The sequence below is a fragment of the Azolla caroliniana genome, unplaced genomic scaffold, assembly GCF_043228905.1.
Source record: "Azolla caroliniana isolate FFs.n. ecotype wild unplaced genomic scaffold, voAzoCaro1.0.p SCAF_5, whole genome shotgun sequence".
Lineage (NCBI taxonomy): Eukaryota > Viridiplantae > Streptophyta > Polypodiopsida > Salviniales > Salviniaceae > Azolla > Azolla caroliniana.
The window spans coordinates 10872907-10888759 of NW_028230440.1; the positions used below are offsets into that span (position 1 = coordinate 10872907).

Sequence of the window (15853 nt, forward strand, 5' to 3'; positions counted from 1 at the left end):
CAAGCAAGCTCATAGAAATATCTTAAATTGACAATATATTTATAAAGGGTGCCCACATCAAATTGCTCCATTTCATTGATTGCATATCAACAAATAAAGGAATTAAACAATCATATGCACAACAAGATTTCATGAAACACTTAGATGTGAAAATACATGAACATGAAAATGGGAAGAATGTGAAAAGCATGAGAATTACATAATCTGTCACTAGAGGAAATGTTGAGGATAACATGAAATTGGTATTACCAATAAAGGGATTCTAAGACCAATAATATTGTGAAGGTGCGAGTGTTACGGTCATAACCACATGGTATGATGAATCATAATTTTCTAATCTTACGGTTAGTTAGTAGGTGTGGGCAAGTTTATTCTCGATCCTACAGTGGGAGATAACTTTTGACTTGACCACTTATAATGAAGTAGGTAAGTGTGAAACCTACAGAGGGCCTAGGGTTTGAACTTATAAAAGAAGGTTGGCTACCTTCATGAAGGGGTAAAAAAGTAATTACTTAGAGAATCTAATAGAGTTAGGCAAAGCTCTAGCTTCATACACATGTTCCTCATGCTTCAAACCCAAGGTACGATCCATGTTCGAATTCAATGGTATGGGATGTCGATACGAGACTCATATCTATCTATCTCTCACCTTTGCTAGGGAGTGATTGGGCGGTTTAACACCGCATCTTCATTATTTCCTCCTTTTATTTGCTTAACATTAATTACAACAAGGGTTTCATAAATGAGCACCATTGAAGACTTTGCCTTGAACCCATGCAAAACTCCTTGAGATGATGAATAATGATAAGGAGGAACATGACCCTCATTTTCCATCCAATCGTTATGTAATTAGTGAACTATTGTATTTGATGTCTTATAGACATTGATAATTCTTCATCATCACATGTCGACATTTAGGCATTAGGGGGCCATCATTTACACAACAAGGTCCATGCATTATACATTGAACCTTTGATAACTTGTACAAGAAGATCACAAAAACATTGAACTCCTAGCCTCTAGGACATACTTCAAAAGTAACCAACATACTTTATCTTTGAATCCTATAAAAAAGTATTAAGCATCATACTACTAAATTTACAATAAGGGTTAAAAATGCAAAGTCAATCATGTGAAAGTATTCTAGTATATAATCCATTTTCATTGCCATAGTACGTAACTTGTCAAAAACTAGTAACTTAAATGTTTAAATAATTGGTTAAATTAGCTCATTGTGCCAGGAGAAAATATACCGCCAAGATGCACTAACATGGCTTTAAGCATGGTACAAGTTGGAATCAATTTCACGATCATAGTTGTATCACAATAGTTAGGTGGATGAAGCAACATGACTTCAAGTGCTCCATGTCAATAAGGAGTCATGAACCAATAAAATGCGTAAGGGATTGGATTCCTTAAACTTAGATGAAGTAAAGGATCTATTGTGAGACATCCAAAACTCATACAACAAATTAGCAGTCAATGCAAATAGTAAAATCCACAAATTGACAAAGAAACATGAGGATTTGTTGCTTGTCAATAGACATCCAAATATCTAGGGTGTTTGAGAGACCAAGCAAGTCTGAAAGAAAAGGAGAGTCAAAGTCTTTGGCACTAAGTATTGAAGATAAAACACACTCGAACTTCAGTGGATCCTCATTTGTTCCATCTCTAATAAAAGGGAGATTCACCTAAATAGAAGAACCAAGTATTATCTTTCCACCATGAAAGCCGAAGCTGGACATATAATGGATCTATAATGCCATGTTTAAAGTTTTGGCACTCACCAATCAATTTCAATTTAAATAAGGATTAGGCCAATAATTGGAAACATCAAGTGAAAGATGTGGTAAACCTTAGACTAAAGGAAGCAAGGCTCCACACAAATATAGTGATCTTACACTAGGCATTCATATATTGGATAACCATTCCCAAGAAAACCCAAATGTACATGTGAGAGGATTGGACACTTGGAATTATCGAAGCATGCAATATCATGAAGCAAGCCAAGTACAAAATCGAATAGAGGTAATTACCACTTTCAGAGCAACAATTGTTGTGCTGAAAATGGAGTATAAAGTGTTGAGATTCAAGCTCAACTTGGTCTAGTGTGTGAACTCACCTTGAGAGTGAAGGGACACTCCAACGGTCAAGAGTCACCATTATGTCACCACTTTGTATTCTAGCATTTAGTATGAGTCATAGAATCATATTCTATGACACATAACTTATGAGCTTTCACATTCTCCATGCTCCATGAGTCTTGTAGTTAATGAAGAGAGAGGGTGACTACATAAAGCACCCTCCTCCCACCTTGTAAAATGTTGAGTCTTTCTCCTTTGTCAATATACTTTTACCTTGCATATTCTCTGTGTTTCACTCACTCACTCTCTCTCTCTCTCTCTCTTACACACACACATAACTCACATCTCTTCCACTTCACAAGAATCCATCTCTTGATTCTTTATATAAAGACTTGTCTTAATCGTCCAAGTGAGGTGGGAAGAGAATCCAAAGAAGCTCTTGAGGATCACGTCTCTTATCAACCACGTGAAGAACTATGAAGTTGGCCAATCAAGGTAGCAAACATTCATTCAAAATTCAGCTTTGAAGAGGCAGACAAAACATGTACACATTTGCTTCTTTTTTTGTTGGTTTGTCTACTATAAATTAGGAGTTGTCTCATGGGTGTGCCAAGAAGGTGTCAGCCTTAGAGACTAGACACAATAAGGTATTAACATTTAGTAACTAGATAAATGTAGTATGTAAATAAATATATGATGAAAGCAAGTTAGGGTTGTTCCAATCTGTGTAGGTTGGAAGGATCATAAGTTAAACATTCAAACATATTTGGTATCTGCATCAATATGTACATAGGAATCTCTCTTAGGAAAACCGATACAATAAAATCACGTGCCAGACATCTTATTGTAACCCAAATTGAGCCATATAGATAGCAAACCGAAACTCCTCACCTGGCTCTCTATCTAAAGCACCACGCAACAAGTCACTAAAATGAAGGTTCTAACGAAACCCACAAATAACGTTGTCTTTGAGCGAAAGGTAGCTATCTATCTAAAGCACCACAAAGCAAGTCAGTAAAATGAAGGTTCTGGGCGAAACCCACAAAATAACGTCGTCTTTGAGCGGAAGGTAGCGGAGGAACCAGTTACCACCCTCTCCATATTTATGCAGAGCATTAAACGCCAATGACAATGTGCCACGTGGCGAATTCCACGTATGCTGGGAAGGAGGCGAATGACATTGTGCCACGTGGGAAAATCGCAGAGTTATATAAAATAGCATTGTTCGAATTTCTGAAGAACAGTGTTGTGAGAGGAGGAGGAGGAGGGGCAGCGATGGCGGGAGGCAAAGGCAGAGGCAGAGGCAGAGGAAGAAGTGTCCGGAAACGATCTTCAGAAACCCTAAACTTGGACAAAGACGTCAACGAAGATGAAACTCCTCCACAGTCTCAATTTGAAGAAGAAATAAAGTCTGCAACATCTTTGCTCATCGCTGCGGCTTCTTCTCATTCTCCTTCATCATTTACTCCTTCGGATCCTTCCAGCGTTATGGCTCCACAACCATGTTTCTTTCCTTCGCAGTTTTCTCCGTGTAATCAGAATACATCCCCTTTTGTTGATTCGGTGCATCATCCTGAAGCGGCCCCAGAAGACGAAGATGAAAGGTACCTTGTGGGATTTGTTGAGGTTAATGTTGTTGGTTTGCAGTACTATCGTGGAACAGTGAATAACAGAGAAATGGTTAGGTTGATTAGAGAACCATATAATGCTTATGATTGTAATGCTATTAGAGTTGAGAACATGCAAGGTGAACAAGTAGGGCACGTGGAGAGATATAAAGCATGCTATCTTGCACCTATCATTGATGATGGATCTGCTCTTGTTGAGGGTATAGTACCTCGAGGTAGCAAGAATGCATATAGAATGCCATGCCAAGTATTTGTTTTCAGTAAATATCAAGATATTTCCACGGTGCTTAATAGGCTTGTGAGGAGTGGTGCTTCGGTAGTTACTCCCAATGATCCAAGTTTCGAAGATCTTTCCATATCCGAGAAAACGAAAAATGTTGAGGAAAATACAGGGAAAAGCATTGACAAGATTTTTGATTCACTTGTTATGGAGCAGAATAAGGCCACACCTACCATGGATCCTTCTCCAGATTTTATTAAAACACGCTTGTATTCTCATCAAAAGAAGGCGTTAGCATGGCTTGTTGGAAGGGAGAACTCCGTTGAATTGCCCCCATTTTGGCGGGAGCAAGCTCAGAAGAGAGATGGAAAGGTGTTTTATGTAAACACTCTGACCAATTTCATGACAGAGAAGAAGCCTAAGCCTTTCCGCGGAGGCATTCTTGCTGATGAGATGGGACTAGGAAAAACACTGACACTTATCTCTTTGATTGCGACAAATAGGCAAGATGTTATGCTTCATACTGTTGTCGAAAATTTACATGAATCAACTTCAGGAAGACCTATGAAGAAGAAAAAACTTGATGATCTAGGTGTTAGAGTACATGACTCTAAAGGGACTTCATCGACCTTAATTGTTTGCCCATTGTCAGTAATGCCCATATGGGTTAGCCAACTGGAGGAGCACACAGTCGCTGGTAGTTTGAAAGTCTATTTTTATCATGGTCCTGATAGGACAAAGAAATCCAGTGTATTGGGTAGTTATGACATTGTATTAACAACATATAACATTCTAGCATCTGAAGGTAGTGATGCTAAATCACCCCTTCAAGAAGTTAACTGGTTAAGGGTTGTGCTTGATGAAGCTCATCTTATTAAGAATCCAAATGCCAGAATGACACAAGCAGCAGTTAGCTTACAAGCAGAGAGAAGGTGGGCTGTCACTGGCACACCCATTCAGAATGGTGTTAAAGACCTTCTTAGCCTAATGATGTTTTTGAAGCTTCAACCTTTAGATGAAAAATCATTTTGGAATAGAACTATTCAACGTCCTTTACTATCGGGAGATGCATCTGGATTTATGCGGTTACAGGTATGATACTCTTTACAGTTGATTTCGAAATCCAATTTTATGACATGCACATTCATTCATGCAGTAATTTGCATCAATGAAAATATCATGTGATTATATTGTATATATGGTACATATACATGCAAACACAATGATTTGCATTAGTGCAAATACCACATGATGGCGTGCATAGATGGAAACCAAGTTGTTAATTGACCTTCTCTATAGGCTTTGTTATTGGCAATTGCTCTCCGGAGGACAAAAGACATGAAAGTTGATGATAAGAGGCTAGTTGACTTGCCTCGGAGAACTGTGACAGTTCATAAAGTGGAGCTTGGTATAGAAGACAGGCGAATTTATGACAGACTGGAGCTTGAAGGCAAGAGACTGGTTGGCCAGTTTGTTGAATCTGGTACTGTTCTTCAAAATTACAGCACAATTCTGCAAATCATTTTGCGGCTGAGACAGATATGTGATCATTCAAGTCTATGTCCCGTGAAGGAAGGTTTTCTTGATACAATTTCTTCTCTTGGAGGTATGCATGTGACCATTACAATTCGTAGTGGTAGAAATTTTTAATTGCCCTCCCCCCAATTTTACTTCAAGTACAGAAGTTGTCTTATTTTAATTTTCTATCAATATCTGCATTGATTTCATGTCCTTTGCATTTACGTCAGCACAATACAGAATTTTTATCAAAGAGAGGTCCAAATTCTAATTCTGAAGCACCTATTTCTCGTTTGATCTTATGAAAGTGGACCTTGGTCTTCCTTCAGGATTTGTCTTTTACTGGTTTAAAAATATATATTTGTAAGGTCAAACCCTTGGCTAGTTCTTATGAAATACATGACTCTCAAACAGATCTTCCAACCTACTTGGAAACTTCCTATATACATTTATCTAGCCATCAATTTTTCTGTACATTATATCAATCATCCATGTATGAGCTAATGTTTCTTGGGAAATAACCATAACGATGTGGTTTTGAGAGGCATGGCTTGCAGTAAGTATTCTCTATTTCTCAACTGTCTAGAGTAGCTTTAAAATTTTAATACAGTTTTAGAGCCATATTTCCAAGTGGGAAGATATTTGGTACTCTGATTGCAACCAAAGTACAAGTTTGTACCAAAATGGAAGAATCTCTCCCTCTACCTGTAATCATATTCATTGGTACCATTTCATGGTTGAGCTCTGCATATTACACTTAATATGAAAAAAATATGAATGTAATGGAGGTTGAAATACTAAAATTAGTATACAGAAAGCTGCAAATGAATTAAGAAGGCTAAATTGATCTTGAAGAAGTTAAGCATTGAATTAAAGGAAGTAATTATAATTTATGGACAAGCATAGGAAGCAATAGTAGGGAAGGTATGGAGGCAGTTGTTTATGCTTACAGTAAACATAATTGAAATTTAAATCACAAAAACTTTCACACTGAGTTAACCATGAGATAACTTCACAGCTTTGTTGAGTTTCTGAAGAACGCCTTTCTTGGTTCATAGATGGTAGCCCTGCATGAAGAAGCAAGAATAAACAGTTGGCTTTTTATGGCATTTTAAAAATATTACCCATAATTTTGTTGTCTTCTGCTAAAAGGATAGGAGATTTTCCCATTGTAAGATGCTGTATCACATTGCTTTGCTGTTGATTTATAATCATTATTGTCAAATAATTTACTGATTTTGTATAATGCCACTTATTAGATTTGTCATCATCTCCGGAATTGCTTCAAAAATTATTATCGGTATTACAAAGTGGGGATGATTTTGATTGTCCCATTTGTCTCTCCCCACCATCATTGGCAGTCATAACAAAGTGCTCTCACATTTTCTGTCGCAAATGCATAGAGAAAACCCTGATGCAAGATAAGGAAAAATGTCCCATGTGCCGAGTTCCTCTAGCAATGTCAGATCTTTTCACCGCCCCTGAAGTTGAACCAACAGATGACCGAGGAGTAGAGAACACACAACAGGAAACTAGTGCCAAAATAAAAGCCCTTATTCAACATCTTACAGATGTCAGAGTGAATGAACCGACCACAAAATCTGTGGTGTTCTCACAGTTTTCAGGGATGTTGAGCTTAGTACAAAGCTCTTTAGAAGCTGCTGGTTTTAAGTATGTTCGGCTCGATGGGAGCATGAATCTGAAGAAAAGGGAGGCAGCAGTGAGAGCTTTCCAATCGAAGGGATCAGACAGCCCATCAGTGTTTCTGTTGAGCCTGAAAGCAGCTGGAGTTGGGTTAAATCTTGTGGCAGCGTCACGTGTTTATATGCTTGATCCATGGTGGAATCCTGCTGTAGAAGAACAAGCTATGGATAGAGTACATCGTATTGGACAAAAACGAGATGTTGAGATTGTAAGGCTGATAGTTCAGGATAGCATCGAAGAGCGCATTCTCGGAATGCAAGAAAGGAAAAGAAATCTTGCCAGTGGTGCATTTAAGCAATCTGCTGGGGAGATGCGCCAAGGTAGAATTGAGGATGTACAACGTCTAATGCAACTATGAAATTGAGAGTATATAAGCTCATGTTGTACAGTTTTGTATAGACTAATGAAATGATGACCGTTCCAGTGGAGTGTTTACGGTTGTTCTACTAATTAATCTGCACAGACATCCTAACATGCCGCATCATGGTTCTGTCTCTGTTCATTAGATCCTATAAGAGAGATGACCTTACGAAATTCCAGTGTATCACTTTCTATTTTGTGGATGGTGTATGAAGCTATAATAGGCAACAAAATGTCAATTATACTTCTGTGATGCTATGCATTCTAAAGTGGATGCGACTTGAATTGTTTATTGCTTGCAAGTTGGGCTTTGAGAGGTTTTACTCTATAGTTGCAGAAACTTGAAGTGGAAAGCATTCAAATTTTCACTGCTTTGTAAGTAGGTTTTATGTAACAATTGCATACACTCATGACACAATAACACCATGGCATTCATTATTATATTAGTTGATGCTATACTCCTATGAGTTAGTGATGAGTAGGGCCAAAGATCTGTATTATTAATCAATAGGTAAGGGGATGATTATTTCTGGATATGAACCATATTAGTGTGGGAACATTATCCACATAGACCTCACCATCTAGAGGGCTATCATCATATTTGAACAAAATAATCTATCATTCACATTCATTAAATGTATATCCTCTAATGTGTGACAGTATATAAGACAAATAATAAATGCTTGGGCTCATATAATATATTTCTTCCTCTTTGAATCTGCACATATGTTGGACATCAAAATATATGTAGATGGTTGATTAGGTTGCAACTGAGTTGCATTATGAAATGCCTCTTTTGCTAGATCTACATTGCCATGAGTATGACAGGCACGCAACAAGCAAAGCCAAATGGTCAAGCCAGCCTTCATTGGCAATCTATGCAACATGTCCTCAACTCTCTTAAAGTCTCCGGCACGACCCAAAAGGTCAATCATAATGCCATATTGCTTCAAGTCCGGGGAAATTCCATAATATATACTCATGGATTGAAAAATGACATGGCCTTCAGAAATCAAACCAACATGACTACACACTAAAAGAACAGAGTTAAAGGTTAAATTAGAAGGCGTCATACCTTCTACACACAATTTATAAAACATTTTAAGTGTTCCTATCACATTTCCTTCCCCCACATGACCATCAATACAAGCTGTCCATGATACAATATCAGGCTTGGAAAGCTCCTCAAACACTGTTTCTGCTTCTATCATGCTTGCACAACTTCCGTATGCATAAATGAGAGTTGTTGCCACTAAGGGTATGTTATCATATCCAACTGAAACTATATCAAAATGAAGCATCTTAGCCATCTCCAAGCAGCCTGTTTCACCAGAAGCTTGCAAGATGCTAATAATTGTTATATCATTCAAACATATTTGACGTTTTAGCATTTCCTTGTAAAGGGACAATGCTTTCTCGGGTTGAGTATGTTGCACATAGGCAGAAATCATCGCAGTCCATGAAATCACATCATGATGTGGCATTGCACAAAACACATTCTCAGCTTCTTCTATAGTACCACATTTACTATACATAGTCAAAAGAGTGTTACCAACAAGATTGTCTGAAAAATAACCTTTCCTTCGTGAATCTGAATGCAAAGCTCTTCCGATCTCCAATGACATTTCCCGAGTGTTACGTTGCCCTTTGATAAGATAAAACTTCTTTTTCTCTGCAAGAGTACTACATGCATCTAAAGCAATTCCAAATGCAAGAATTTCAGATCTCACGCCATCTTCTTGCATTTGCCTATAAAGATGCAAAGCCTTCTCTGCAAGACCTTGATCTGCATATACAGATAGCATTGCAGTCCATGAGACTATGTTCCGATGATACATACCATTGAAAACACATTCTGCTTCTAGTATTGCTCCACACTTTCCATACATACTTACCAGAGTGTTGTACACATAAGCATCACATGTAAAGGCTTTCATGATGCCGTCAGAATGCATATCTAGTCCTCGATCAAGGTCTCTGAGACTACCACATGCTTTACAAAGGCTAACAAACGTGTAAACATTAGGTTCAACACCATCCTTAAGCATACATTGATAGATTTTCAGAGCATCATGGCCACGGCCACATTCTGCATAACCAGAGATGATGGCTGTCCAAGAAAAGACAGATCTTGATGGTAAAGCTATGGAAAGCTCGTGTGCTTCATCAATGAAGCCACATTTTGCAAGGGTAAGAACAAGATAATCAGCCACAATGCCATTGAGCAAGATACTGTGTTTATGTATGATCAGAAAACTATGTATTCTCTTTGCCTGAAGAGAGTTCCTCTTTTTGATGCAAACTTTAAGGCAAGCCAGACATGAAGATACAGAAGGAGCCACGACCAAGCCACATAACACATCCACAGCCTTATCCAACTCTTCCTTCCCACAGAAATCATGGATGAGTATTTCACTATCATCGTCACCACAATCAGCAGCAGCGTTGGCATTGCCAATATCATTACGTAAAGATTCGCAGGTAACAGAAGAGAAGAGAGGTGAAACAGAACGGCGATGATGAAAAAGAGTTTGCCAAGGAAAGCTCGATGGACGAGGTTGAGGTTTTGTGGGTGGATTCAGAGAGATGGCTTCATTCCGGAACAGTCCCGTCCATGGAAGGCCGTAAGTCGCAAAGAGAGCAGAAATGGGTCGTGGTGGTCTCGGTAGAGATCGACAGCCATCCGAAGCAGCACGGAGAAAATGCATGCATCAATCAGCTTTTGGACCACTATTTCATCCCCCCCCCTTCACCAAACTTACACTACATTCTTCTACAGGGAGGAGGAGGAGGAGGAGGAGGAGGAATTGCACATTATACATTACATTACCTCAGAGAAAGAAAGAAAGAAATATAAACGTCTTCTAAGGCCAAAATGGGATATCTCGCATGAGACTTGTCTCTTCTCTATTGACTTCTTTGCTTGTTCCTTCCTCAGCCCGAATATTGTGTCACATTCGCCTTTGATCGGGATAACACACACAAGTTCACTTCTTGACACGAGGTGTTGAGAGTCACCACTAGGTTCTCCCAGTTGTTTGGTAGGGTATACAATAGTAGGAGGGCCTGCATAGCATCATCAAGGGGAAACTTGGCTACAACAAGTTGATTTACAAGCCCCATGAAGGTATTGATGTGTACTACTATGTTGTCTCTATCTCTGTACTTCAGTCTTACGATCTTTCTCATCAGCCAAGTTTTGTTGAGAGCATTCTTCCTCTCGTACAACCATGACATTTTATGCCACATCTCGTAGGCATTCGTGTCGTTTGCAACATGTTGTAGAACACTTACATCTACACATTGTCTGATGGTGGCCACCGCCTTCCTATTCAAGAGTTTCCATTCAGACTCTAACACCCCAGTGGGTATTTCTTCTCTGTCTATGGGCTCGTACATATCTTTGATTATTATAAGATCTTCCATCATGATCTTCTAGTCAACATAGTTGTGAGTTCAGGACCATCATTACTAGAAAACCGCTCACGCCTCCTTCCATTCTGCACCTCTAGCTCTAATACTAGTTTGTGAGGATTCAGATTGTACATCTATGAAAACAGTAGAGTGATATCTTGTACAAACGTAGAAAAACAAAAAATGTACAGAGAGCAATAGAGGAAACACAACATACACAGTGCACAATATTTTAATTGGAAACCCTAAACAGGGAAAAAACCATGGGGCAATAGATATTCACTATAGAGTGGATATACAAGAGAAAGAAAACATATTACAAGACTCTGCACAATGGAGTATTCCCACTTCGGGTTCTGCCGACAAGTTCCTCTGCCTACGTCTATGCCTGCATGCAAGCTCTCTCTCTCTCTCTCTCTCGCGTGCGCGTGTCTCTCTTCCCTCGTCACTATTACCCTATGTACAAAAACTCTGCGTTATGTTCTACACAACACACACACAAACATTGTGTTTGCCCTAGGAGTATTTATACTCATACACAGTATGGGCAATTTACAAACATAGCTTTCATTGTTGTTATTATTATTAATAATCTCAGTTGATCAATCGACTAATCGAGTCCTATGTCGATTTTCCAGTTGGCCTGACTAGCCGACTCCCATGTCGGTTATCCAATCGACCCGACTAGTCAGCCTTCTCCTTGACCTAGAGCATCCAAGATGTAGTTGACTACTATAGTCGACTCTCTCTATCTCCTTCAGAGCAGTCAACAACCCTGTCGAGTTGCTGACGATCCGATCGACCATCCTATGTTCGGCTTGTCTCTGTTCGACTGCCAACTTCTCTCATATACACCGACTATCGACTTCTCCCATAGGAGGGAGATATTCCTAATAGTTTGTAGTGTAACAACTTACCAATAGGGTAGGCTAATTACAATAAAATATAATAATAATAAAAGTGTTAAGAATTAGGTAATTAAGCGATGGTTAATTAGTACCTAATTATGTGATTAAGTTAAGCAGAAGATTAAGTGATATGTGTGTGTATGTGTGTGAGAGGAAGAGAGAGAGAGTGTGTGTGAGAGAGATACACTTATGAACAACACAAGATGGGGGATGAGTAACTATATTAAATTAGCATTATCATCATCAAATACAAAAATACCTACAATGAGGTATATATAGATCTCATGTGCAAGGGTGCACATCAGTGTTGGGCAAAGTCCCAAGAACAGTGTCAAGGTTTTGGTTGAATTGGAACTTTTGCCAGTCACCATGAGAGACAGTCGGAATTGATTCCGGCCAGGTTTTCCACCTGGCCAGAATCTAGCCGGTTCATATTTTATGAGCCGGCTATTTATATAGATTAGAAAAAGGTATTGTATATTTATGTAAATATTTCTTTCCCACCTCTTTTTCCCTATTCTTCATTTTTTTTTATTGTTCACTATTCACGAATCCCGATTCACTGCTTCTCCTCTTCGTGTTGCTCGTTGCTCCCTGTCTGTTCCATTCTAAGCGTAGTGCTGCTCCATTCTTTCTTCTTCGCCTCGCCTTCCTTCTTCCCTGCTTGGCTCCTTGCCACTTGCTCCTCCTTGCTTGCCCGTTGCCCATTGCTCCTCCTTGCTCACTTGTTGCTTATTGATCCTCTCTGCTTGCTCGTTGTCGATTGTGCCTACTTGCTCGCTCGTTGTTGATTGCTCCTCCCTGCTCCCCCGTTGCTGATTGCTAGCTCTTCCCTCTTCTGCAAAACCATCGTCTTCACCCCTCCCGACACACACGTCAACGTCAACGTCAGTACACAGAGAATCCTTCTCTCCCACTCTCTCTCTCTCTCTCGGTCTATTTCCTGCTCTTGTTTCATGCGCGCACTCACGGATCGTTTCAAACCAATAAAACTCACGGATCGATTGTTAAGCTTTGGCTACCAATAAAACTTACGCATTACAATAGCAGGAGGTGATAGTGTTAGAATTACACTCAAGAACATAACTCTCCATTGGGTTTGCATTGGGCTCCTGTTCTGAAGGAGATGGACCCCCTTCTGCAGATCTATCCTTCAGTTGTTAAAAAGAACACATTGGGCCAATAATTAAGCATAGTTAAGCTAACTTTATTAATCTACAAAGGCTTATTACCTTAGACAAACTAGAGGATTGTGTGTTCCCTTCAGCTATATTTTTGGGACAAGGCTCAGTTTCATTGGACCCAACATCCACGGTCTTAAGTTCAACAGCAGAATTTCCAAATGTCATATTATTAAGGAGGTTTGTACTTGAATCCTCATTATCATCACCAAAGTCTTCACTGGCACATAATACAGAGGAGTATCTACTCTCTTCATCTAGCAGCTCAAATTCCTTGCTCAAGGCCACACCTCTTTCTTGAAAGCACAATAACATGTGCTGATTATATTACGTTAACTAGCCTCAATCATAAGGAAAACCCATCATAAAGTTTAGTTTCAGCCTATCAATACTTCAAGGTAAATTTTATGCCATAGAGAAAAACTGTTCATTGCACGATGGGGTACACAGTCTTGAAGAATTTTTACCTCAGCCAAATGAAGATTTTTTGTGCTCTGTCCTTCAATCTCACGCATAATACGCCATGCATCTCGCTCCCGCTCTCGCATTTGAGGACCCTTTTCGAGTTTGGTCGTATACAACTCTGCACGATTTTCACGGGATTTCCCATTTTGCAAACATTCTCCCCCTAAAGGAACATCCTGCAAGGAAAGAAGTCATCAAGTAAATATCTTGGAAAATTTATAAACATAAGGCAAAATATGTTGCATAAACTTTACCTTAGCGATAATTTGTACAAGGTCACTTGCATATATAATTAAGGTCTTTATTGGTCTCTTTCCCAAATCTTTAGCACTACCAATTTTTCTTGCTAATGGCCTCCAACTAGCTGCCTGTTCTTGCCAGTTCTGATGGGCTTAGAACAGGAAGAACTCTAAAATAGTTTTAAGATATGTGCATTTATGAGATGTAAGTTAAATACATTCTTAGGTTTAAGTTAAATACATTCTGTATTTTGATTCAGTTATACGCTTCGATTTTAACTTCACATAAAATTTGCAGCTCGTTGTTGGTTGATCCTCCCTATTCGCTCGTTGCCGATTTCTCATCCTTGCTCACTCGTTGTCGATTTCTCATCCTTGCTCGCTCGTTGCCGATTGCTCATCCCTGCATGCTTGTTGCCACTCTACCACTTTAGTACGTATGTTTGTCTTTCTTTGTTATGTGAATTCTCTCTATTTTCTCTGTTTTCAAATAACATAACCATCTGAATAAGTTATGACAGTGGAGAGAGTAAATAGACTATGAATAAGTATTATGTTTGTCTTTTGAATATAAATCAATATAATTGTCACGACTCACAACATAATATCTTTAATGACACTATCAAGAGTGTTTGATTGATCAATTGTTCATGACAAAATGTTCATTTAATTGCAGTTGTATTGTCCTCTTGTTTTAATATATACACTACCTTTTTTGTCTTCATCCTTTCCTTCAATATGGTTTGCAATATATTTGTTTCCTCGATGTCTTTCACATTACATACATGGATTTGCATGTGTGTGTAAGCTAATGTGAGGCATCCTCTTTCTTCTTTATTTTTTGATAGATTGGAAGATCTATAGTGGAAACTCAATCCTTATTGCCTCATAATCTTCAAATATCACCGGTATCTTAATTTGTTTTTTCTCTTTGGGAAACATGGATTGTGTATGTATGTTTCGCCTTCTCGTAAATGGAATCCATAGATTATGTTAGTCCAACGTTCTTTACATTATTGTTACAGTATGTCCCACAACCAAAATATAAAAGGCAAAGGAAAGCAAATCAGCCTCTTTACAATGCCTGGTTTTAGGAAAAACTTTCCATCTTCCAATAAAGATGTGTCTCTAGAAGAGCCTATAAAGGACCATCAACAATCTAAAGAATTACTTCATGAGATGAATAGAATTAGTACGGCCAAACTAAAATTTCAAGAAGATTGGCTTAGTAAATTTAAGTGGCTTCAAGAGAATTTGGAAACTGGACTTTTATGGTGTAGTTATTGTAGGAGTGATCCTCATTGTAAGTCTTCATTTGGCAAAAACAGGTGCCAAAAACTTTAAGACTTCTGCATTAGAAGAACGTGCAAGAAGTCTGGCCCATCGAGATGGCATTTTGTTACAAGAACGAGACAAGAATGGTCTTGAAAAATGTGCATAAAAAAAAAGCTAGTGTGGATGTAGCAATTGAAAAATTGTTTAAATGTGCATATTTTATAGCTAAAGAGGATTTGGCATTTAGAAAATTGGAAAGCCTCTTACGATTGTTAAGAGAATGTGGTGTGGAAGGCCTTCCACGAATGTATAACGATAATAAGGCTTGTGCAAGCTTTATTTTGCACATTAGCAAGGCTCTTGAAGCTGAGATCTATGATAGGTTGAGGAAAAGTCCTTGGTTTGGACTTATGGTAGATGAAGCTACCGATGTAAGCGTAACCAAGAACTTGATCCTTTACGCTACATTTGTGCAAGGAAGGCAAGTAAGAACCTCTTATTTGGGGTTACTTGAAGTAGAGGAACATCTGTTATGGTAGGTACGTCTACAGGTGTTGCTACAAGATTGAAGTCATATAACCCATTTATGACTTCATTACATTGTTGTGCACATCAAACAAACTTGTGTGTGCAAGAGGCTTCAAAGAACATTGAAGTCAAAGAAACATGCAAGCAGTTAGATGCCCTTGTGAATCGGGTGGCTGCACATTTCTCAAGGAGCTCAATGCGCCAAGGTGAATTAAGTAAGATGCAAGATGCATTAGAATACACGCATTTGCATATTCTTGGGATTGTGAAGACACAATGGCTTAGTCTGCATGGTGCTATCATGAGGGTATGTGATGTGTATGAACCAT

General features: G+C 38.7%; 2 protein-coding genes across 2 annotated transcripts; one reads left to right on the forward strand and one right to left on the reverse strand.

The window, feature by feature from the left end:
• Positions 1–3311: 3311 nt before the first annotated feature.
• LOC147864133 (DNA/RNA helicase protein) lies at positions 3312–7767 on the forward strand. Its single transcript, XM_087319807.1, has 3 exons — positions 3312–5024; positions 5232–5538; positions 6710–7767. The coding sequence occupies exons 1-3, from the start codon at positions 3360–3362 to the stop codon at positions 7510–7512; spliced, it is 2775 nt and encodes a 924-aa protein (XP_087175933.1). The 5' UTR covers positions 3312–3359; the 3' UTR covers positions 7513–7767.
• A 411-nt stretch (positions 7768–8178) lies between these two features.
• On the reverse strand, positions 8179–10250 carry LOC147864134 (putative pentatricopeptide repeat-containing protein At3g05240). Its single transcript, XM_087319135.1, has one exon. The coding sequence runs from the start codon at positions 10220–10222 to the stop codon at positions 8204–8206; it is 2019 nt and encodes a 672-aa protein (XP_087175261.1). The 5' UTR covers positions 10223–10250; the 3' UTR covers positions 8179–8203.
• Positions 10251–15853: the final 5603 nt, after the last annotated feature.